The 25,373-nt window shown below is 44.1% G+C and overlaps 2 protein-coding genes across 6 annotated transcripts in view; both read left to right on the forward strand.

The window, feature by feature from the left end:
* CTBP1 (C-terminal binding protein 1) overlaps nucleotides 1–25,373 on the forward strand; it is a 378,668-nt gene that overhangs the window by 31,396 nt on the left and 321,899 nt on the right. The window lies entirely within an intron of this gene.
* LOC142829695 (uncharacterized) lies at nucleotides 11,892–17,270 on the forward strand. Its single transcript, XM_075930930.1, has 2 exons — nucleotides 11,892–15,834; nucleotides 16,182–17,270. The coding sequence occupies exons 1-2, from the start codon at nucleotides 15,264–15,266 to the stop codon at nucleotides 16,712–16,714; spliced, it is 1,104 nt and encodes a 367-aa protein (XP_075787045.1). The 5' UTR covers nucleotides 11,892–15,263; the 3' UTR covers nucleotides 16,715–17,270.

Genomic DNA, 25,373 nt, shown 5'->3' on the forward strand with positions numbered 1-25,373 from the left:
AAAACAACGCTTTCGGATGGTTACCCTAACTACAATCATCCCAGCACTTCAGAATGGGGATTGGTTCACATCCCTCGATCTTCAGGACGCATACTTCCACATTGCGATCCATCCGGCGCACAGACGATTCCTACGGTTCCAAATCGGTACAGACCATTTCCAATACAAGGTCCTGCCATTTGGTCTCTCGTCGGCTCCACGGGTTTTCTCCAAAACCCTGGCTGTGGTGACCGCATACCTACGTCGCCTACACATAATGATTTTTCCATACCTCGACGATTGCCTAATAAGAGCTGAATCGTTGCAGGAATCGCTCAGTGCCACTCAGACAACACGCATGCTCTTCCACGAACTGGGTCTCATTCTCAATGTTCCAAAGCCATCATTGGAACCACACCAAACAATACAGTTCATAGGCGCTCGTCTAGACTCTATGACCGAATGCGCATCATTACCGATGGAAAGGTTCCACACGATGCAGGACTTGATCCAGATTTTACTCATCAGCCCAAAGGTTCCCATACTACGGTGCCTACAGCTTATGGGACACATGGCCTCCACAACATATGTGGTGAAACACGCAAGGTTACATTTGCGATGCATTCAACATTGGATGGCTCGAATCTGCCCCCCCAATGTGCGCAACGTCCACAGGACAATAACAGTTCCCACCCACGTCAAGAAATCACTTGCTTGGTGGACAATCCCAAACAATCTGCTGTTGGACGTACCCTTTCATCGCCCCCAACCGTCGGTGCAATTGACAACAGATGCGTCACTCATCGGATTGGGTGCACATCTCGGGCCCGAACAGGTACAAGGCCTATGGTCACCGGACGAGTCGCTGATGCACATCAACTTCCTGGAGCTCAGGGCAGTGTACAAGGCATGTCAACACTTCCTTCCCATCATTCACGACCAGGTCATACGAGTCCTTACAGACAATATGACGACCATTTATTATATAAACAAGCAAGGAGGCGCCAGGTCCCACTCCTTGTGCGCGGAAGCGGTACGTCTATGGAACATGTGCAATCATCACAACATCTTTCTAATCACAGAATACCTCCCGGGCCATCACAATGTAACGGCAGACGCCCTCAGCAGGCATTTTTCTCTCAATCACGAGTGGGAGCTACACCCTGCAGTGCTTTCGATAATATTTCAACGATGGGGTTTCCCGCTAGTGGACCTCTTTGCAACTTCTCACAATACGAAATGTCCTCAGTATTGCTCGAGAGCGGGGATTGGACGAAATTCAAAAGGCGACGCTTTCCTATACAACTGGGGGCGTCACCTACTTTATGCATTCCCACCCACACCCCTAATTCCAAGGGTGGTGGAGAAAATAATTCGAGAAAGGGCCACAGTAATCCTAATAGCCCCAGCCTGGCCCAGGCAAACATGGTATCCATACCTACATCGCATGTCGAGGCATCCTCCGTTTCCTCTGCCAGCTCGACACGATCTCCTATCCCAGAATCATCACTCCCTTCTTCATCCGCAGGTGAACCATCTCGCGCTCATGGCTTGGTACCTAGTTGGTTCCAACAATCAGAAGTGTTATGTTCACAATCTGTCAAACACATTTTACTGAACAGTAGAAAACTATCTACATGGACTACTTACCTTTCCAAATGGTCACGGATCTCATCGTGGTGTTTCCAAAAGGATCTGAACCCAGTCTCCTCACCTCTGCAGTGTATCCTAGACTATCTGGTACACCTCAAGAATTCAGGCCTCACCTGTGCTTCCATCAGGGTTCATGTCGCTACAATCGCAGCCTTTCACCAGCGGGTCGACGGATGTTCAGTATTTTCCCATCCAACAACTAAAAGGTTCTTGAAAGGAATGTCCAACCTGTACCCGCACTATACTCAACCGGCGGATCCTTGGGACATCAAAATGGTTCTCAATTCCCTAACGGCCAGACCCTTTGAACCGCTAGCGACCTGCACTTTATATGACCTGTCCATAAAGGTCATTTTCTTATTGGCCATTACTTCCGCGAGGAGAGTGAGTGAGCTAGCTGCACTATCAGCTTCTCCCCCTTATACAATTTTTACGCACCAAGCAGTAATACTCCGAACGCTACCACGTTTTTGCCCCAAAGTGATCTCTCGATTTCACATCAATGAGCCTATAATCCTCCCTGTATTCCATCCCAAACCACATGCGTCACCAGAACACGCACGCCTGCACACTTTGGACGTCAGACGGGCTCTCGCCTTTTATATCGAGAGGACCAGACCCTTTCGAGTGACGGACTCGTTATTAATATCAATGACGGACCATTCTAAAGGTCGCCCATTGTCCGCTCAACGCATCTCTTCTACTATCGTACAGTGCATAAGGACCTGTTATGAACTACGTAAGAAACCACTGCCCTCAACCAGGGCCCACTCGACTCGGGCGGTCGCTACGTCCACTGCATTCCTCAAGGGAGTCCCCTTGATAGATATCTGCAGAGCTGCTACGTGGTCTTCCAACCTAACCTTCGCCACGCATTACGCCATCCCGAACTTGTTAATACCTGATTCCACGGTGGCAACAGCAGTGTTATCCTCAGCTACGGCATGCTAGCTCCGAACCCTCCTCCATTCGCGAGCTACTGCTGTACATTCACCTACAGTGGAGCACCCACGGGACACTGCTCGAAGAAGAAAAAGAAGTTACTCACCCTGTGCAGTAACGATTGTTCTTCGAGATGCATGTCCCATGGGTGCTCCACGACCCACCCTTCTCTCCTCTTCGGAATCTATTATTTTGTCTTTCAGACCAAGAGGCAGGAGGAACTGGCGGGAGCCAGACCAGTGGCGCTCAAACGGTGCGAAAAGCCACGGGCCGTACTTCGCACATGCGTGGTCCGGCAGACTACGGCTAGAAAGATCTCCGATCTGCGGCGCCGGGACAAGCCGACACCTACAGTGGAGCACCCACGGGACACGCATCTCGAAGAACAATCATTACTGCATAGGGTGAGTAACTTCTTTTACCAGTTTCTAAATTTCAAACCATCTCTGACCTTTGGTGAAGAAACCTCCAAATGAGGAATTAGAATATTGCTGAAATCCTTAATTTTATGGGATTAATATCCTGAGCAAGCTCTGTGACAAAATTTAGAGTCTTACTAATACATATATGTAAATAGTATATGATACTTTAAAAAAAAGGATCAGGTTTAAATGGAGCAGAAAGAAATTTGGGTATAAATATGTTATTTCTTTTACACACACACACACACACACACACACACACACACACACACACACACACACACACACACACACACACACAAAATTTAGGTAAAACAAGATTTTTTGGGATGATCTTTATTTAAAAGGTAAAATCACAACTGCTTTTGGAGAAGAACATCACTTACTTGAATTTACAGTGACTCGGGTTCCACCCTTAATGTTTAGTATCCATCGGAGCATGTCTTCTCCTACAGGTAACATAAAATGTAGAGGAAAAATTCTCAGGCCTAATTTGACCTCTTGTATTGTGTGCAGTACCAGTTTTGGAGTTAAGAAACACGATGATAAAGAGAAAATATTATCTTCAGATGAATTATTTAGGCTCTAGAACTCTTCTTTGTGCATTGATTTTCATGAAATATCTGAGGACAGAGCAAATCTCCCATTTTTTGCATAAACTAATACCTTTAACTCTGAAAATGTGGATGTTCATGAGATTAAAAGAAATCGTTGTTTAAAATAGTCACAAGAGAGCCTGAAGTTCATGTCTAAGAGACTATGATAAATTATCCAAGAAAGCTTTTCATATTGTAACACAAAGAAAGATTGATAAAGCAATTCAGTCAAAACAGATGGAGGAGCTTCAGGAATGGAATGAAAACTAAAACAGGATTATATCTTGAGGAGACGGCACACTGGAAAAGTGTCAGTTGAGGGATAAAATAGGAAGTGGTGCTGCAAGGATCAGTATAGGTCATACTTTTTATCTGTTGGCTTTTCAAAACCCTTTATATTCATTTGAAGACTATTTTCCACAATGTGTGCGGGGTATGGAACTTGTCATCTTGTGCGTGAACCTTATCAGATCTCGAAAGAACAAGCAGGCATTCCAGGAAACAGTTAGAATTTTTGCTCTGTGTTAGTACTTGAGCCCAAGTGTGGGCACTGAGCTGTTGAAGTGGTGCCTTTTGGATTATACTAGAATATGGTCCTGACTAAGGCTGTGAGAATAAACAGTTTGTGGTGCACTGCCTGACGTGTGTGTGGGAGAATAATTTAAGTTCGGGCTGAAACATGTTCTTGTTTTGTTTGTGTAGGTGGAAAAAATCATTGTGGGTCAAACAAAATGTCATTTGATTTAAAATTAAATGTTTGATTTCAGAATGGGGCATTTTAATCATTTTCTTTATTAAAAGGAAATTTGAAAATACTAGAGGTGGGGGTGGAAGCGATTGCTTCTTGAAGTACCTGATAGTCTCCCCAAGGTTTAAGCATTCAGCCAGGATATGGGCGATACAGGTTGAAGTCCCAGGCTGAGTTCCTGATTTGGAGCAGGGTTTTCAGCTTCGGCAGAGCCGTTCCCTTTATTGGACATTTTGGGGCAGCTGTCCCGAGCTTCGTGCTTTGGGGGCCCCCTGGGGCCTAGGATTTACTGGTGGGACTGGCACCAGCAGCTGGGGTCAGGCCTGCCCCTGTAATCACCAGCAGCATGGGAGCCGCTGGAAGCAAAGCGACTCATCTGTCTCCCAGTCAGCTTGCTCTGCTTCTCTGTGATGGTGGGAAGCAGAGCAATGCAATCTCAGCCTTCTCTGCTCCCTCCAAGTGACTCAGCTGGGAGCTGGGCTCAGCAGGGCAGAGCAGTCTGGGTCTGGATCTCTCAGGACTGTTCCCCACTCTGGCACTCCGAGTGCAGAAGATGGGGGCCTCCAAAGAGCTCAAAGGGGGGAAAAAACCTTTCCCTCTATAGGCACTGGTTTACCTCATCCCCCGAATCACAATACACAGGTTTTGGGGACCTGCCACCATCAAATGATTTTTATGCCTAAAAAATCAGAGGTGAACACTCGAACCCACCCCCAAGGATATCCCAAGCTCTTTTAGAGCAAAAGAGCTTGAAAAAAGAAAAGAGGAAAATAAGCTGCAGTCTCTAGTAGCTGAGGCATGCAGATACACACAGGCAGACCTTCCAGGACACTAGAATCAAATTATCACCTTTAATAAAGTGATTTTTTTTTATTATTACAAAACAAAAGACATACTTGAGAAAGCATACTTGGTTGCTAGATGTTACAGAGCAACTAAGGAAAACAAATTAAAACACAGAAAAGTCTCCGGGCACAATGCTAGATGGTAAATGGGGAGTGGAGCAGGAGCGGCTTGAGGAGAGCTGCCAGCAGCTAGCGCCCTAGGTGGAATGCATGATCGGCACCCCTGCCTCCATTGCCCTCAATGGCATGATGTCATCATTGGGTGCCGCGTTTAACACGGCACCCTAGGCAACTGCCGACGTTGCCTACATCCACGGGCTGCCCCTGGAGCGGAGGCATAGATTCACTCAGAGCAGTTCAAACCAAACCACAAAATGAAGAAAAATACCCTGAACGTGACTAGATTCACCTATCCCTTTACTTACTTCCAGTTTTCTCTTTGTTTCAGTCTACTTCCATGCCCCAAATTCCTTGGATATATAGTAGTCCTGCCTAGGTTTAAATCATTCTGTCTCTCTCAACTCCTGGTTTTTCTCCCCCATACAAAGAAAACAGGCAAGGAATCTATATCTAATTCAAATTTCATCTCTCTAGCTCAGTTGGTTCTCTCGGCTCCCTGGCCAACACCTTCGCAAGCTACCTGAGTTTAATCCCTTAGCCACTGGGTGCTGGTCAGCACTCCTCTTGTCCATTACAGGGTTATTCTCCTTCCTGCCCCTGTGGGGAGTGCAAGGGAAGGGCAATGCCTGTTGCTGAGGTTAGGTCCCCTGTAATGAGGGTGGAGCAGGGGTGGGAAGAGGTGCAGGGACTGAGGCACAGAGGGGTTGTTCTGGTCCCTGCAGTCCCGTAAGGATGGCCCTTGGATTTCCCACATTGCAGGTGAGTGCCCCAGTCACTAGTGTATGGAGTATGCTGAGGTGGATCTCTTTCAATTTCTCCTAATGAAGGTGTTTCGCTTTGTGTAAATATTTATTGGAGTGTGGACTGGAATGAGGGTGACTTCCCCCTGCCCAGTAAATGACCTAACTGACTGACTATAGAGTTCTCTTTCTGTCTGTCCCAGTGAATATTTATCTATTTCTGTACTGTTGTATAGCATTCTGTGCTATCTCAATTTACCCCACGAGTGATTGCATTTCAGCTGTTGAGTCGATCTCGCCAATAGATTACTTAACTCAGATGGTTGTAAAGTCTTAATTGATATTTGTAATGCATTTTGAGATCCTTTGATGAAAGACACTGTAGAATAAAAATGTAATGGCTATATAATGGCTATATCAATAAGTGTTTTATGCTTTGTGTTCACTCCCATTTTGTTCTATAATGTAATTTTTTCAGTGCAGCACTTGGGGCACTTATAAGGTGAGGGGTAAATCTGAAGAGGGAATAGGTTGGTATATGGGAAAGGAGGGTAGACCAGCACGCAGAACTGAGTCAGGCAAGCTCTTAACTCTTGTTCATTCGGCTTTTGTTGCATTTGTTTTCTTGTTCAAGTGCAGGGCAGAGGCAGGGCGGGAGGAGACTTTCTGCATTTCCCCCCACTCTCAGGCCCTGATTGGCCTGGAGGTATGGGGGAGTGCAAAGTCTCTCTCCCTGCCCTCCGGTGCGTGGTGCATCAACTTCCTGGATTGATTCTAAATGCTATGTACTCCTGTCCCTATGCCCTGATTGGCCTGCGGGTGGGAGAGCAGCAGGACCTTGGTGGGTCAGATCAACCCTCTTGGCGAGCCACACCTGGCCCACCGACGCCCTTTTGCCCATCCCTGGACTATAATGAAGTCCCTCCTTAATCTTAATAAATAGCTTGAGCTGTTTGATTCTCTTGATATAAGACAAGTTTTTAAGTTCTTTAATTCTTGTGGCTCGTGTTTGAACCCTCTCCATTGTAATGTGTGATTAGTTAACCCATATTCTATTTTTAATCAGAATATCATGAGACCAAGTTAGATGCCTTACAGGAGTCTAAATTTATTACATCAACTCTGTTAACTTTAATCCACCAAATTCATGATAGCATCAAAAATATCAAAGTAGTTTGATTCGTTTATTTTCCATAACTCTATGTTGTTTGTCATTAATTAAATTACCCTCTGTAACAGGGCCTAGTAGGGCCTCCCTTCATTCTGCCTCTGCTCTGCTCCAAAAACTACTCAGGGACCTTCAGATTCAGCAATCACCAGTGCAGTTTATTTCCAGTGCACAGTCCCACCACTGTTTCACTACCTACAGTTTGGAGGTTTCAGCCTTAGGATCTTCTCAATTTCTACAGCCAGGAAGGAAGAGCTACCACTCTCCTTCCACTCTCTGGCTTCCCACCATTGGTTTCCCTCCTCTGGGCCTGTAAATAGCCCAAAGCTAAGTAAACTGGCAGCTATTTGCCACTCAGGTGCAGGTTTCTTCAGCCAGCCCCAGTTTACTTCCTTTAATTGGCATTGGCATGACAGAGGCGAGCATCAGCCATTCCTGCTGATCACCATGTCAAAGTCTCTTTTAATTCTTTATTAATAAGAGTTCTATAGACAAGACATTCCATATTTTGCACAGGATCAGTGTTCATGTGACAGGTCTTTAATTTCCCAGGTCACCACTCTTTAAAATCATGAAACAACATTATCTTCTTATGTTCTGGGACTTCCATGGTGTTCTACTTAATGAAAATCAGCATCAGTCGTGCTGCAAGCTCCTCAGCCAGCTCTTTTAAAATTGTTGGATATAAGTTATCTGGGCCTGAGGATTTAAAAATGTCTAACTTCAGTGGTTTATGTTTAACATACAGTTTGCTACTGTAATGGAAAGTACTCCACTGAGGAAGGAACAATCAGTTTCACACATGCACAATGGAAAGTATTATCATAGTATATGACTTTCTCATCTACTTTTTTCTCCAGTAGAGAATGGAAATATTTATTTACAATGTCTACCTAATTACTAATAATTCTACCATTTCTATCAAGGAAGGGACTAATATAATTGTCAGGATTTTTTTGTTTTCTTTTCTTTTGTACCTATTGTACTGTCCAATATCATGATTGTCTCTAACTCTGGGCATAGATTCCCTTATCTGGCCTTTACTTCCCTTATCAAAATGTTTATAGTTTCTAGCCCATAATTTATATTCATTACTTCCCCTTTCTTCTATTGGTTGTATTTTATTTTGTTACATAGCTGCCTTTGCTTTCTTAACTAATATGATCTTTCCCCTCAGTTGTGGTGGTATGTTTTGTGGGCTTGTAATGAAGTGTTCTTAAATAATTTCCCAATTATCGTTCACGTTTTTATGATTAAATCCTTCTTCCCTTCTGATTTGGCTCATAATTGTTTTCAGTTTTGTGAAATTGGCTGGCCCCTTTAAAACACCAAATATATATCACTGGTATAGACTTCATTCTGTTTGCACATTATAAAAGTGGTCAAGTCATCATCACTTGCACCTAAGCTACCATTAATTTCTGTGATCAGTTCCTTTATCTCTCAAGACAAAGTCCAATACAGAATTGCCATTTGTTGGATGCAATACTATTTGAGATAGGAAAATGTCATGTGTATTATTTAGGAATTCCAAGAATGTTTGACTCCTGGCTACATGAAACCTCCAGAATGTGTCACACAGATGACAGTCTGGCATGATCAAACTACGTTTATTTTTACACATTATAGATAGGTATTTAAGGCACCAGTCATCCTATTCCCAAGTATGATTTGGTGGTCTGTGGCAGACACCTACAAATACCGCAACTTGTGCTTTATTTGTTAGGACACTGATTCATAAGCATTCAAGACCATTTTCTTCCAAGTTATCAGTAACTCAGAAACAGTTAATTCCTTTTCTGACATAAAATGCTGTTCTTTCTTCACCGCCATGTCTCCCTTTATTTCATATATACAGAATTAATGTGAAAAGTCTACATTTGCTAAATACTGCTCTACAGTTACCACATATACTTTTCTTCTTTAAATGGAGGAGGAAATTTTAGTAATCTCAGATCCTACTTTATGATAATTGATAGTAACTGGAGTTGGATATTGGAGGCACTGTTTTGCAATGGTTCTGGTTCTACCTGTCAGGATGCTTTCAGAAGGTGGAGCTAGGGCGCTGCTATTCGACCCCGTGGCGATTTTGCTATGGGGTCCCGCAAGGTTCCATCTTGTCCCCTATGCTGTTTAATATCTACATGAAGCCATTGGGAGAGGTCATAAGGAGTTTTGGAGGACGGTGCCAGCAATATGCAGATGACACCCAACTCTATTTCCCTGTGACATTAGAACCAGGTGTGGCAGTGACTGATCTAAATCGGTGTCTGGAGGCAGTGATGGTTTGGATGAAGTCAAATAAGCCGAAGTTGAACCCAGATAAGACTGAGGTCCTGTGGATCAGGAGGCCATCTGTTCGTGAATGTGGCATGGCACCTGTTCTAGACGGGGTTACTCTCCCCCTGAAAGAACAGGTACGCAGCTTGGGGAGAGTCCTGGACCCTTTTTTAACATTTGAAAATCAGATTTCTTGGGTGGCCAGGAGTGCCTTTGGGCAACTTCATTTGATCTGCCAGCTGCGACCCTTACTGAACAAATATGACCTGGCTACAGTGATCCATGCTCTTGTTACATCCCGACTGGATTACTGTAATGCGCTTTATTTGGGGCTGCCTCTAAAGAGTCTTCGGAAACTTCAACTGGTCCAGAATGCGGCTGCTCGAGTTTTAACTAACACTAGTTATACGGAGCACATGATGCCAGTGCTTCAGCAGCTGCACTGGCTTCCGGTATGTTTCTGGGCACAATTTAAGGTTTTAGTTATGACCTATAAAGACTTAAATGAGTTGGGTCCAGAAGAAGATGAACCATCTTCTCCCATATGAACCTGCCCGGAGATTGAGGTCAGCTGGGGAGGCTTTGCTTCGTGTTCCCCCCACTTGTGAGATAAGATTAACATCTACGCGGAACAAGGCGTTCTCAGCGTTTGCTCCCAGACTGTGGAATTCTCTTCCTCGGGAAATTCGCATGGCGCCAATGCTAGCGTTGTTTCGGCGTCAGGCTAAAGCCACCCTTTTTACTCATGCTTTTATTAATGTTTGATTCTGTATGTGTGTGTTCCTCCTCTCTATATGTTTTTAGCTGGTTATGTCCCTCTGAGGTCTCATATTTTAAATTCTCATATTTTAATTTTTTATATATATTTGTATTTTTTTTGTTCTTGTAAGTCGCCTTGATTATTTTAAATAGAAAGGTGGGGTAAAAATATTTAAATAAATAAATTAAATTAAATAACTACCTTTTAATGGCAACAAATTACTTGTATCAGGGTTTTTGGCCGTTTTTGTGTCCTTTATTGTTGTCTTTTAGAGGTTGCAGACACACTAACAAAAATACAGGGACAAAAATTACCATAGAGCATGATACAAAGTGCATTGAAGTCCTGCTCCTCATATTAATACTGTTAAGTGATATCTTGCTGAATGATCCTTCCATTACACTAATCTAGCAGAAATAACACCAGTAGCAAAAAATAGTTAAATAACGAACTAGGACAATTTATCTATCTTACATTTTTCTTTGTTGTCCAGAAATATAATGTCTCAGCATGACTGGGGATAATATAATTATTGCTGAGAACCACTATAGAGAAACAAAATGTGTACACAAGGTAAATAGGGCCAGCAGTATGAACTAAAACCATGTTTAGCTATAATTTCTAACCTTTTATCTAGGCTTTGATAGCTTATTATTTAAATGCCTAATGATACCTCATGGACAACTTACCAATTAATGGAGCTAGGTGTGTTTATATACCTTGTGCATTTTTCTTCCCATTTTTTTCATTACTGGTAATATGTTCATGAAAGCAGGGTTGGCTTGATTCTTTTATTCATTTTTGCCTGCTATATTATGTTCCACTTTAAGTTACAGCTTTTTGTGATGACATAATCTAATGTCCCTAGCAATAAACAATGAGGAAATAAAAAACTGAAAATGATATAACAGCCCAATAGCTTTTTAATGTTTGTTTTTCAAATGTGCAGTTTTGCCATTTTACATCAAATGAACTTGGTGATGATAAAGCAGGAAAAATGTAACTTCTATTTATTCTGTTTACTATCTGTAAGAGAGTAAAATTGTGAATGCAGGGAAAATTGCTAACCATTTAATGTGGAGGAAGTTTATCTTATAGTTATGAAAGTTCGTATTGACTTTATTCAGGAAACTCTAAGTAAGGTTAGCAATAACTGAAGTTATATTAGGACTTGGAAGTATTGCAAAGCACAGAAATGTTAATTACGTTCTCATTCTATATGTTTACGTTAGTTGTCCATTACTGTGTTTTGTGCTTTTTGACAAAAAAAGTTTATTTCATTTAGTAACTTAATAGAAGTAGAAGGAAGAAATGTATGAGTGCCCTCGCTTTGTATGTAGCTAAAGATTAAAATATGTACCTTTTAGAAAAGAGTTTCAAAAGTACCAAAGAGAATATGGTGCTCGAGCCCCACTGATTTTCAGTGAGAACTGAGTGCCTAACTTGCTTAAACACATTGATAATCTTACCATTAGAGTAGAAGAGCAGTATATGTGCACCTTCATCTATAAATTAGATTTTTTTCCCTAAATAAGAAACTTTAACTGTAAATTTTAACATTTGTCATTTTCTGATGAAAAATTATGATCCTGATGTTTTCTAGAAGCGCCTATTATATTACTATATGGAGTGATTTTTCCTAATAAAAGTACCAGAATATTTTTATCTGTAGATATAGACAAGTTACTTATCGATACAGCTTCAAATGCGTGATAGGTACTTTGCATACATATGTTTTTTTCATTAAATTTCATATGAGATCAGAAACCAAAACGTAAGCATATGACTTATAAGTTAATAGACTTTCTTACACTATAGACTGTGGTAATCCACATATAAAATTTAAATGTGAATTGGCTACAATGAAGACAAACATGATCCTGAGGTGTAACATTGGAGTAACAAATGTAAAACTATATGTTGGAAATAAATCTAACACTTAATCCACAAAGATTTTTTTCAAGAAATGTAATATGGGAAAAGATACACTTAAAATTAAAAGTAAATATATAGGTTTTTGCCCCATTTTATGTTGTGTTTTGGTTGTGGTACAGCACAACTTAACATTTTGGTCCAGTAATTCCAAAGTGTATTTTCTATGCTGTATTGCACATTTGCAGTTTGTACTTAAAACCCTTTTATTACATCCAGAAAGAGGAGTCAATGGAATGAATCACAATTGAATACACTCTAGGGAACAGTCCTGTATCAGGATGACTTAATAGGTCTTTTTTTACCTCTGACATATATGATAAGAAGTAGGCTGAAAGAATTTCTCAGCACAAATGTTGTTTGAAGTATCTTGGGTTGTGGTTCTCCCTTCTTTTAAAGTAAATAATATAGTGCAAAGTAATTTGTAACAGAGATGGAAATATATTTGGAAAGATTCAAGTAAACACAGATGAAGCTGGTGCCAGGAAGAAAACACATAGGTGAAATGAGTCAACTCTTCATAATTGGTTGCACATTTTTATGTCAATTGACATAGACTACGAAACATATATTTCTTGCTCATGTGAGTTAATGCTATGTTGATTTTAAGCATAGTCGTCTTCGGAGATTTGGGTCACAATTTTTTGCCATTATATTTTATCAGTCGCCTGAAGATAAAATTAAAAAAGACCGGTCTCTTGTGAGTTGGATCCTAGTTCTGTCATTCCACAGAATTTCAGTTTATTCACAAACTTCATGCAAACTATTATATATAAACTGTAGCTCTGATTCTGCAACATTTATTCAGAGGTGTGACCATTACTTAGGTAAATAGTTTTATTGATGTTAATGGAACTAATGATAGTATGTAAACATCATTCTTGGAGACCTGCATATTTTAGACACTTCTAAACGGGCATTGCAAAAGTCTGCCTGCTTGAGGTGAATAATTGTATTTTCACGAGGAAAAATAAAATGATAATTTATTCTCCATCATGGCAGGGTAGGGGAAGTAGATTTTATGCTTGAGCTAATAAATTTTCATGACTATTTTGCAAGGTTGAACTAAATATATGCATCCATCAAGATAAATGAATCACTTTGCCAAAATTGAAGTACAGGCGTATCTGAAGTGAAATGTGATAGTTGTTTAACGGTGCCCAGCAATGCCACACAATAGTTTATGATAGGAACAAATGAAAAATACATATCAGCTATTTCCAACTGGTCTACAGAGAGTTGGCTGATCTCTATTTTGTTTCCACCTTGTAAAAACAGAAGAGATGGGAAAAGAAGATAATGAAAAACAAAAGCAATGGTATGGTTAATTTTTACCAAAAATTAGTAAGCACTTATGACTAAAGCTATACAAATACTTTTCATGTCAGAAACTGCTACAGCTGATATAAAAAGGTTACATGATTACCATTGGGAGAGGGAATGGTTTGCATGATTGCCAGTAAGAAGGGAGGTGTCCATGAGACAATATTAAACATATCTCTAGGAACCAGCAAACTCTTGAGAACAATTGTTAGAGAATTATTATCAAATAATGTTCTGAATCGGCCACTCGTACTCCCATCAAGTACCTTTATACATTCAAAGTGAGGTCTAATCAGCACAGAGTAGAGTGGAAGAATGACTTCTTACTCATAACACTTCTGTTAATGCATCCTAGAATCATGTTTGCTTTTTATCAACAGTGTCACACTGTTGACTCAAATTTAGCTTGTGGTCCACTATGACCTCTAGATCCCTTTCTGCAGGACTCCTTCCTAGACAATCACTTTCCATTGTGTATGTGTGAATGATTGTTCCTTCCAAAGTGGAGAACTTTGCATTTATCCTTATTAAACTTCATCCTATGTACCTCAGACCATTTCTCTAGTTTTTCCAGATAATTTTGACCCTATCCTTCCAAAAGCACTTGCAATCCCTCTCAGCTTGGTATCATCTGCAAACTTAATAATTGTGCTTATGCCATCATCTAAATTGTTGATGAAAATACTGAACAAAAACTGGTCCCAAAACAGACCCCTGTGAATCCTCACCTGTTATGCCCTTCAGCATGATTGTGAATCATTAATAACTACACTCTGAGAACAGTTATCTACCCAGTTATGCACCCACCATATAGTAACCCCGTCTAGGTCGTATTTCCCTGGTTTATTGATAAGAAGGTCATGCTACACTGTTTCAAATGCCTTACTAAAGTCTAGGTATACTGTGACCACCGCTTCTCCCTTATCCACAAAGCTTGATAGCCTATCCAACAACACTATCAGATTGGTTTGACATGATTTGTTTTTTACAAATCCATGTTGGCTGTTACCTATCACCTTATTATCTTCCAGATGTTTGCAGATGAATCCCTTAATTACTTGCTCCATTATCTTCCCTGGCACAGAAGCTAAACTGACTGGTCTGTAGTTTACTGTGTTGTTCTTATTTCTCTTTTTATAGATGGACACCATATTTGCCCTTTTCTAGTCTTCTGGAATCTCTCCTGATTTCTATGACTCTTCAAAGCTGATAGCTAAAGGCTCAGATACCTCCTCTATCAGCTCTTTGAGTATTCTAGGATGCATTTCATCAGGTCCTGGTGACTTGCAGATATCTAACTTTTCTAAGCAATTCTTTAACTTGTTCTTTTTTTAATTTTTATCTTCTAAACCTACCCCAATTCCATTAGCATTCACTATGGCTGTGTCCAGACTCAGGGTTTTTTTTGAAAAAAGTAGCCTTTTTTTGAAAAAACTTCACCTGCGTCTAGACTGCAGCCGCGTTCTTTCGAAATTAAATCGAAAGAACGCGGCTTTTCTTTCGACAGCGGTAAAGCTCATTGCACGAGGAAGAACGCCTTTTTCGACGGAGATCCATCGAAAATAAGTGAGTGTGGACGTGGGGAGGCCATTTTTTCGAAAATACTGGCCTCCAGGAAGAAGCCCTGGTGGACAATCTGGGGCATGGGTTGCATGTCTCTGGTTCCTGTCTGCAGCCATTTCTTAAAGGGACAGGCACCCTCACAGCCACTTGTTGCAGCAAAGGAGCCAGAGCACACGGCTACTTAGGTGCAGCATGTCCCAGCCCCAAGACCCTCCTGGCCCTTCCAGAGAGCCTTCTGGGGACCCAGCCAGGGGCTCCAAACGCCGGGCACCATCATGGTCTGGGCCAGAGATCAAGACCCTTCTCGAGCTCTGGGGAGAGGAGGAGGCCTTACAAGCCCTCAAAAGCAGGCGGCGAAATGCGGACATTTATGGCCGCATGGCAGAGGCCCTGGCCCAGAAGGGACACTACCCCCGCACCCAGGACCAGGTGCGCTCCAAAGTTAAAGAACTGCGCCAAGGATATGTCAAGGCCAGGGAGGAGAGCTCCCATTCTGGTGCAGCCCCCTACTACTGCCCTTACTACAGTGAGCTGGACCAGATCCTGGGTGGTGGTGGTGAAGCACACACACCACGGTGTTTCGTCCAGTCAGGCTTGGCAGACCCTGTGGTGGACACGCCAGAGCAGGACCCAGAGCACTCAGGAGACGGGGACATGGTGCCAGAGGAGGACAGTGAGGAGACGGTGACCCTCACCCTGGAGCCAGTCACCCAGACCCCAGAGGCCTCCCAGGTGTCATCTGGCGCAGGAGATGAAGCAGCAGGTGAGTGCAGTGAGGTTGTGTAACACCGGGGGGGGGGGGGAGGTAGGTGGGTGCACAGTGGGTGATGCACAAGGGAAACCTGTCATGCTCAGGCTGATGCCCAGGTTACACACAGTGTTACCTTCAGAATGTCTGATTTCCCTGTCTCAAGGAGAGGGCGTGCCCTTTTGGACAGCTGTTGCACACATGACTGATTGTGATAGAAATGTAGCCGTGTTACTCTGATCTGAGGAAGTGGGTCTGGCCCACGAAAGTTCATCCCCTAATAAACCATCCTGTTAGTATTTTAAGTGCTACAGAGTCCAGTTTTTTTAGGACTGATTGTGTCTTCTTCTTTTCCTCCACAGCCGGACCAGCCGTGCAAGAGGGCCGCAGCACCCCAGCCCCACCTCCATCTCGGGGACATGGGAGCCGCAGACACAGGCGTGTGTATGCGGACATCCTGAGGCAGCATGTGGAGGCCGTGCAGGAGCTCAACTCCATCCTGCGAGAGAGGGCGGAGGCAGAGGATCGGTGGCGTGTCCGGCTGATGGAGGAGCTGGTCCAGCAGCGCACGTCCCTGACTGCCACTCTCAGGGAGGTCTGCGGCTTGCCTGCTCCTGTGCCTGGTCCTGCTCCTCCAGCACCCCATGACCCCGCCCCACCAAACCCCCCTTCCACAACAGCATCCCTTTCCCCCCTTGGACCTCCCTCTCCCCCAGCCCCCCCAGTTCCCCAGCCCCTCTCTCCCCCTGGCCCTCCTCTCCCCCAGGCCTCCCTGTCCCAAGAGCACCCTATCCAGCCAACCGACAGATGCACCACCCGATCCCGTGGCCATGGTGGACCCCGAACACGAGGCCCAGGCAGGAGACTGAGATCAGGCAAGCACCGTGCAACCTGATCCCCTTCCCCCCTCCTGGTTTCAAGTCCCCTTCCCCCCTCCAGGTTTCAAGCACCCCCATCACCCCAGTTAAATGACAAAGAAAGTGTTCAACAAAATGTTTATTGTACATAGTTTTTTCTACATCAAAAATGAACAAAAGCTTTTTTATGTTTGCAACAGTTATACTATTTTCTGAGTGATATTTAAAAAAATAAAACAGAACTTATTATTTTGAGACAAACCCTGGTGTTAATGATTTCTCCAAACAGGGTCAGGAGATGGGTTGTGGAGGGAAGCTTCTTTTGGGCCAGGGCCCAGTCCCCAGGCAGAAGCCCCTCAGTAGAGTCAGTGGCCTCCACTTGAGAATTGCTCCCGTAGGGCCTCCCGTATGCAAACAGGAGACTGGTGAGCCTGGCGGATGGCAGCTGTCCGGGGCTGGGCAAAGTGCCTCTCCTGGCCATCAGCACCTGTACCCCACCCTGTTAGGAAGGCCTCCCCTTTCCTTTCCACCAGGTTATGGAGAACGCAACACGCAGCCACCACCTCAGGGATGTTGCTCTCCCCCATGTCTAGGCGTGTGAGCAAGCACCGGAATCTGCCTTTTAAACGTCCGAACGCACATTCCACCTGGTTGCGAGCCTGGTTAAGGTGAGCATTAAACTGCTCCTTGCTCGCATCCAGGTGGCCGGTGTAGGGCTTCATCAGCCACGGCATCAGGGGGTAGGCCGCATCAGCCACTATGCACACCGGCATGTGCACATCCCCAACTGCAAAGTCGTGATGCGGGAAAAATGTTCCTGCCTGAAGCCTCCGGTAGAGGTACGAGTTCCTGAAGATGCGGGCATCATGTGCCCGCCCTGACCACCCAACACAAATGTCAGAAAACTGGCCACGATGGTCGACCAGGGCCTGGAGGACCATAGAAAAGTAGCCCTTTCTGTTAATGAATTGGGCTGCTCGATGGGGCGGTGCACGGATTGGAATGTGTGTCCCATCGAGCGCTCCTCCACAATTCGGGAAGCCAAGGGCAGCAAAGCCGGCCATGACGCTGTCCAGATCTGGTAGACAGATGAGCCTGTTGAGCAGCTCCAAATTGATGGCCCTCACCACCTGCAGAACGAGACAGAGAACAAAATGTTAGAAGGGGTGCCTTATCTCTTAGGAGGAGAACCCACCACCCACCTTCCCTCTCAAACACCCCGGGAATCCCCTCCTCAGAACCCCCCCCCAACTATTCAGGGTGAGTGGAGGAGCTCCCTCCCACTCACACTCCACTTTGCCCTTCCTGACAGTCTCCCTTCCCCCCACCCCAAACTGTGACTGTCCCCAGACAATGACTTACCTCCATCAGGATGGATCCAACAGTAGACCTGCCCACTCCAAATTGGTGTCCCACGGAGCGGTAGCTGTCGGGGGTTGCCAGCTTCCAGAGGGCAATGGCGACCCTCTTTTCCAGGGGGATAGCGGGCCACAGGTGGGTGTCTTGCTGTTGCAGAGCAGGGGCGAGCCAGGTACACAGCTCCTGGAAAGTGGTCTTTCGCATCCGGAAGTTGCGTAGCCACTCTTGGTCATCCCAGAGCTCCATCACGAGCCGGTCCCACCAGTCAGAGCTGGTGTCAAGCCTCCAAACACGCCTGTCCACAAAGAAGTTTGGAGGCAAGGGCAGTGCAGCTGCTTGACGGACGATCCCTTCGTACCTCTGGTCTGGGTCCACATGGGGAAGTAGCCTCATGACTGTGTCATGCAGATGCAGCAACACTTGCAGTATGATGACGTGGGGCCATCACCTGCCCAGGGGCAGCTCTGGCTCCATGCCAAAAAAATGGGTCTAAAACAGAAAAACCTCCAAACAAAAAACCTGCTGGGGTGTCCCAGGAAGCTGAGCACTCCAAACCAGCACTGCAATGCCTTGCTTACCTCCTAGAGGGACAGCAAAGGCAGCTGCAGAAGCAGAGCAACAGGTGTTCAGGAGTGTCCCTTTAACCACGCCACGTCTCTGCAAAGGGCAGGCAGGCAGCAGCACCCGGAAGGAAATGCTGCCCCCATGCCCTGGCATAAGCGGTTCCGGGTGGCTTTTAATTTCGAAAGAGCGTCCAGCAGTCAGGACGCTCTTTTTCGAAAAAGCGGATCGATTTTCTGATCCGCGTATTGTAGTCTAGACGCGCTCTTTCGAAAGAGGCTCTTTCGAAAGAGCCTCTTTCGAAAGTATCTTTCGAAAGAGCCTCTTTCGAAAGAGGCTTGCAGTCTAGACATAGCCTATGTTAGGGCATCCTCTCACCATCAAACTTCTTGGTGAAAACGGAAACAAAGAAGTCATTAAGCACTTCTACCATTTCTAAGATTACTGATATTGTTTCTCCCTCTTCACTGAGCAATGGGCCTACCCTTTCCTTGGTCTTCCTCTTGCTTCTAATATATTTGTAGAACATCGTCTTGTTACCCTTTATATGTCCAGCTAGATTTAGCTTGTTTTGTGCCTTTGTATTTTTAATCTTGTCCCTGCATACCTGTGTTGTTTGCTTATATTCATCCTCTGTAATTTGACCTGGTTTCTACTTTTTAATATGACTCCTTTTTGATTTTTAGATCATGTAAGATCCCCTGGTTGACTCAAGGTGGTCTCCTGCTATACTTTCTTTCTTTCTTACACAGTGCAATCATTTGCTTTTGGAACATTAATGATGTCCTTTAAAAAAAACTAACTTATAACTCTCTTCAGTTGTTTTTCCACTTAGTCGTGCTTCCCATAGGACGTTACCTACCAGCTCCCACAGTTTACTAAAATCTGCCTTTCAGAAATCCATTGTCTCTATTTTGCTGTACTCCTTTCTTCCATTCCATAGACTCATGAACTCTATGATTTCATGATCACTTTCACCCAAGCTGCCTTCTGCTTTCAAATTTTCAACCAGTTCTTCCTTATTTATTAAAATCAAATCAAGAACAGCTTTCCCCCTAGTGGCTTTCTCAGCTTTCTGAAATAAAAAATTGTCTCCAATACAGTCCAAGAACTTATTGGCTAATCTGTGCCCTGTTGTGTTAGTTTCCCAACATATTGTTTGGATTAGGGCTGGTAAGCGATTAAAAAATTTAATCGCGATTACAAAATTGAATCACGATTAATCGCTTGTACCTCCCCTTTGTAACACCACCACGGTGTTTCAATGGGGCAACACTTCATGGAGCCCAGGATCAGTTAGAGTCCCCAGTTGACCCTGACTTCATGCAATGCTGCCCCTTTGAAGCACCGGGGCAGAATTTCCAAGGGGCAGTGCAAGGCTGATCCTGAGCTCCACGTTGTGCTGCCCCTTGGAAACACCACCCTGGCACCTCAAAGGGGCAGCACATTAGGAGCCCAGAAACAGGTAGAGCCAGGGATCAGCTGGGCACTCCAGCTGATCCCCCTGTAGGGAAGTTTAAAGACTAGTCGACTATCCAATAAGCCAGGGGTGGCCGACCCATTAGAGACGAAGAGCCAAAACAGTGGTAGATAGAGTGCGAAGAGCCACGTACGGCGCGGGGAGGGGGAGGGTAGTTGTTGAGCAAAAAAACCAAACAAACAACCTGCGCCAGGGGAAAATAGGTGCCAGTACATGATCCCAGGACATACCATCACAAAAAAAGCACTGGGAAGGGGTGAGAAGTACAACCTCTGGGAGGGAATTTGGGTGCAAGAGGAAGTAGAGAAGGGGATGCTGACTCAGGGAGGGGGCTCCAGGCTGGAGAGTGTTGGGTCAGGTGGAGGGTTGGGATGCTGAGCAAGCTGCAGGCTTGTGGCTGTGAGGATGCAGGAGTTTGGGCTGAGGTGAATGAGGGGCTCAGGCCAGGGATGCTGGGAATGAGGGGCACAGGACACAGATTTGCAGTGTGTGAATGGTGCAGGAGTGTTGTTGCAGAAGACTGTGGATGTGGGTGTGCAGGAGTTTGGGGATGAGAGGCTCAGGACAGGGGGTTCCAGTGTATGACAGGTTCAGGTTTGGGGTCTGGGGGGGGGGGTGCAAGAATGTTATCCTGCAGCCAGATGGGGGCTTGTTGGCTAGGTTTCATTTTTAAATAAAATACTATGTCAAACACAAAATGTTTCAGCTTTATCTTTATTTATGAGGGGGCGGGGAACCTGTTTTGAGTCAGGGGTCACTGACCCACAGAAAAGTCAATCAGGGCCACACAAGTGAGATGCAAAAAAACCAACTGCTCCAACCCCCCCCCCCCAAAGCCTCACTATTGTGGCCCCAACATGTATACTGTATAGAGATGTAGTCGTTCCATCTCAAAAAAGATATCTTGGCATTGGAAAAGTTTCAGAAAAGGGCAACAAAAATTATCAGGGGTTTGTAACGGTGCTTTATGAAGAGAGATTAAAAAGACTGAGATTTTCATTTTATAAAAGAGGAGACTAAGGGGGCGATATGATAGCGGTCTATAAAATCATGACTGCTGAGGATAAAGCAAATAAGGAAAAGTTATTTATTTGTACCCATAACATAAAAACTAGGGGTCACCATATAAAATAAATAGGTAGCAGGTTTAAAACAAACAAACAAAAAGGAAGTATTTCTTCACACAGCACACAGTGAAGCTGTGGAACTCATTGCCAGAGAATGTTGTGAAGGTCAGGACTTTAACAGCTTCCCCCTCCAAAAAAGAAAAACTAGATACATTAATGGACGAAAGGTCCATCAATACTTAGTAGCCAGGATGGGTTGGAATGGTGTCCCTTGCTCTGTTTGTCAGAGGCTGGAAATTGGTTATAGGGGCAGGGGATCACTCGATGATTACCTGCTGTGTTCTCTCCTTCTGGGGCATCTGGCATTGACCACTGTTGCAAGACAGGATATTGGGCTAGATGAACCTTTGGTCTGACCCAATATGGCCTTTCCTGTGTTCTTAGGTTGAGTGCTACACCATTAAAGTTATTAAGAGCAGAGCTGAGTCATTATAGAGGCATCTCTGAGGATTTTTTTCTGTAGTTACCAAGTTAGATGGTGAGGAGAGAGACCGTAAACATTTACAAATCTGAAGAGTTGGGGGTAATTATGTGAGAGCGCTTAATCAAAGGAAGTCATGTCTGAAATTTTATGAGGTTAAAGAGACCATTTTTATTCACTAATTTTTATTTATATAGTGCCTTACTTTTCAGATTCCAAAACCACTTGGTAATATGCATTATATGTTGGACTTTCAATAAAAGTTATTTATATTCTGGCGGGGGGTGGTGGGAAGATTAGTGAAGAGCTTTGTAGGCAGAGAGAAGAAATCTAGGAGTTACGGGGCAAGCGGAGGTAATACCAAATTGTCAATCAGTGAAATGAAAATAGTCTAGATTTGAAATGTAAAATAATCTGACAATATTATTAGATTCCAGGAGACTGTGAAGATGCAGTGCTGCTGATATTGCTGTTGCTGTTGCTTTTGTATTTTTTGTTCCTGGGAATTCCTTAATTTGGTTTGTGGTTCCTAGATACAACAAGTAGATACAACAGTGATAGTTATTTCATGTGTGCAGGCCACCAGTACTGCAGCTTCCTCTGGAGCAGAGGTTTTGAGATGCATTGTTAATTAATGTGCAGCTTACTGCATTCAGTGAAGGAGGAGGGATAGATCAATTTTGATCAAGCAAATCAAGGCAACTTTACACCACATAGTTACTTTGATATAAGGCAGCTTATGTTAACCTAATTCTGTAAGGGTACGTCTACACAGTAGAGCACCGATGGCGAAAATGGCGATAGGGGCTTTCTTGTGCAAAACCGCATCAAGATTGGCACAGACGCTTTTCCGCAAAAAGTGCTTTTGCGGAAAAGCATCTGTGCCAATCTAGACGCTCTTTTTCACAAATGCTTTTAACGGAAAAACTTTTCCGTTAAAAGCATTTGTGGAAAATCATGCCAGTCTAGACGTAGCCTAAGTGTTTAAAGTGTTGCTCCCATGAAAGTAAATCACCCACAACACTGACTTAACTCCTTCTCTGTGAGAGGCATAGAGCTTAGGTTGGTGTAGTTAGGTCAATGCAGTGTCCATGTAGACACTGCATTGACTATTCCATCTGTCAGCAACTGGGCTGCCATTTGGCAGGACTGACAGCCAGAGCACCCTCACCTAGCTCTGGCTATCCTCCAGGATTTGTTGTCTAAATTATCCAAGACAGATGACCTTTCAGCCTCCTTTTGAAAATCTCCCGTGAAGAATCTTCCACATGCAGCGTAGATGGGAGTGAGGTTAGGGTCTAGACTTGATGACCTCTCGACGTCCCTTCCAGTTCTAGTAATCTAGGATTATATATTCCTTAACTGGTTTAATAAAAAGTGCCATGGGATCTTTAATTTTCAGGCAGTAGTAATGAATATTTAGATTGCCATAGTGCAGAAGCCCAATTGGGAGTAGTGCCGTGACAACAGGATCTAAGGATTCTGTTTTATGGTAAGATACATTAATACACTTTGAAGTGACCATTTTAAATTCATTTATCTCTGTTCAGTAGAAATGGAGACCATGTGTATTCAGCTTGAATATGTGAGCTAACACCTATAGGAAAAAACAACGTACAGATAAAATGTTCACCATAGTTAATGGAAGTTAATGGAAATCACGAAGTCTTAGGAAATACCAGCTTTGGAGTCAGAAATGTGGGGGAAACTCCAAAAGGCTATTAGGAGACACTAATCATGTGGCTTTTCTCCTAAACACAAAAAAGACACTATGGGTGTGTCTAGACTACAGGGTTTTTTCGAAAAAAGTGACCTTTTTTCAAAAAAACCTCACCTACGTCTAGACTGCTGCCACATTCTTTTGAAATTAAATCGAAAGAACATGGCAGTTTTTTTGACTGCAGAAAACCTCATTTTATGAGGAATAATGCCTTTTTTCAAAAGTGCTCTTTCAAAAAAAAGCGCTATGTAATGCAAACTGTGTTTTTTCGAAAGAGAGCATCCTGACTGCCTGGGTGCTCTCTTTCGAAAAAGCGGCTTGCTTTTTCTAAAGAAGTGGTTGTAGTCTAGATGCTCTCTTTCAAAAGAGGCTTGTAGTCTAGACTTACCCTATGTGTACATTTTAATCAAAGCTCATCTTGATTTATTAATGGACTATATGACACGAAGGATGCAGGAACTGTATGTCTGAACATGCGAGATGTCCCAGTCACAGTGACTTGAAAATTGGGTATAGGACATGGCAAGAGAGTTGGTATTAAGTGTTGCTGACAGGAGTAGTCAGAGAGGAATGCTTGCAAGGGATGTTATCTAGTTACATTTCTTTTTTGTCTCTTCAACTCAGTTAAGAAAAATACTTTATCTAGTTTAGCTTAGTATAAGTCTAGATAAGTTAAGCAAACTTTCTTTTCTTGTAATTCAATTTACTCTTTATTTTTAATAAATCTTTTTTGTTAAGATTATGACTGCATGAGTAATTTTTTACAGACATCCCTGATGGGAGGTGAGCTCCATAACCTCTAAGGAGAAGTTGTGAAGAATAGTTTCTGGAAGTTACACCTCTGCTTCTCGCATAGGGCATGGAGGGTATGTATAGATTGCATCCTTCTGTCGGCAGAGGGATGCAGATTAGGCAGGTCGACATTGCAAAGGAAGCAGGGATTTAAATATTTGCATAAAAATGGCCACTACGTTTTGCTGACTCAGCACTTTGTCGGTAAAAAGCAGCAGTCTAGAGGGAGATCTGTCGAGAAAGAAAGGCTTTTTTGACAGATGCCTTATGCCTCCTGCAAGGCTTTCTTTCTCGACAGATCCCCCTTTAGACTACTGCTTTTTGCCGACAAAGTGCTGAGTTGGCAAAACACGGCGGCCATTTTTATGTAAATTAGGCGCTGGATAGTGAAATCCCTGCCTCATTTGCAGTGTCGACCTGCCTAATCTGCATTCCTCTGCTGACAGAGGGATGCAGTCTAGACATGCCCAGAGAAAGATGTTTTCTCTCCTTGGTGGGTTTTGTTATCACAAGTCTGCAGCCAACAGACACCAGGGAAGAAGTCAAAAGATTAAAAAGGAAATGAGAGTCAGTGGTTGGTCGGTCACTGATTACATTATGTTGGGTGATTTGCAAATATAGAAAGTAGAGTGATTTCAGTCCTGCAGGGTTTAAAGCAGGGGTAGGCAAAAGGGCCTCCATGGGCCGGATCCGGCCCACCAAGCGAGTTGATCTGGCCTGTGTAGGCCCTGCCGCTTCCCCTGCTCCAGGCCAATTAGGACCTGGGGACTGGGGAAGCGCATAGTTTCCTCCGTTCTGCCAGGAGCACGTAGCACTTTGAAATGCTGAGCACTCCTGGCAGGGCAGGAGGAAACTTCACATGCTCCTCTGCCCCCAGGTCCTGATTGACCTGGGAGTGGGAGGAGCGTGCAAAGCTTCCTCCACCCTACCGCCACCCTGCGAGGAGCGCACAGCACTTCAAAGTGCCGCGAACTTCTCACAGGGTGGGAAGAAGCTTCGCTTTGGGGTGGGGGAGTGCATGAAGTTTCGTCCGCCCCGCTAGGAGCACACGGTACTTTTTTAAGTGCTGCGCGCTCCTCGCAGGGTGGGGGCAGGGCAGAGGAAGCTTTGTGTGCTCCCCTGGCCCCAAGCTCTTAGTGGCCTGGAGGCGGGGGAGTGTGCAAAGCATACTCCTGCCCTGCCAGGGGCATGGATGCTTAGTGGGAAGGGAGGGGCAAAGGGGCTCCTCCATCCCCAG

The sequence above is a fragment of the Pelodiscus sinensis genome, chromosome 5 (genome assembly GCF_049634645.1).
Source record: "Pelodiscus sinensis isolate JC-2024 chromosome 5, ASM4963464v1, whole genome shotgun sequence".
Taxonomy (NCBI): domain Eukaryota; kingdom Metazoa; phylum Chordata; order Testudines; family Trionychidae; genus Pelodiscus; species Pelodiscus sinensis.

Bases quoted from the DNA above. Each gene is read 5' to 3' on its own strand.
- LOC142829695 (XM_075930930.1), top strand. From the start codon at position 15,264: ATGTCCCAGCCCCAAGACCCTCCTGGCCCTTCCAGAGAGCCTTCTGGG. The intron at 15,835-16,181 runs GTGAGTGCAGTG...TTTCCTCCACAG, and splicing joins CGCAGGAGATGAAGCAGCAG to CCGGACCAGCCGTGCAAGAG.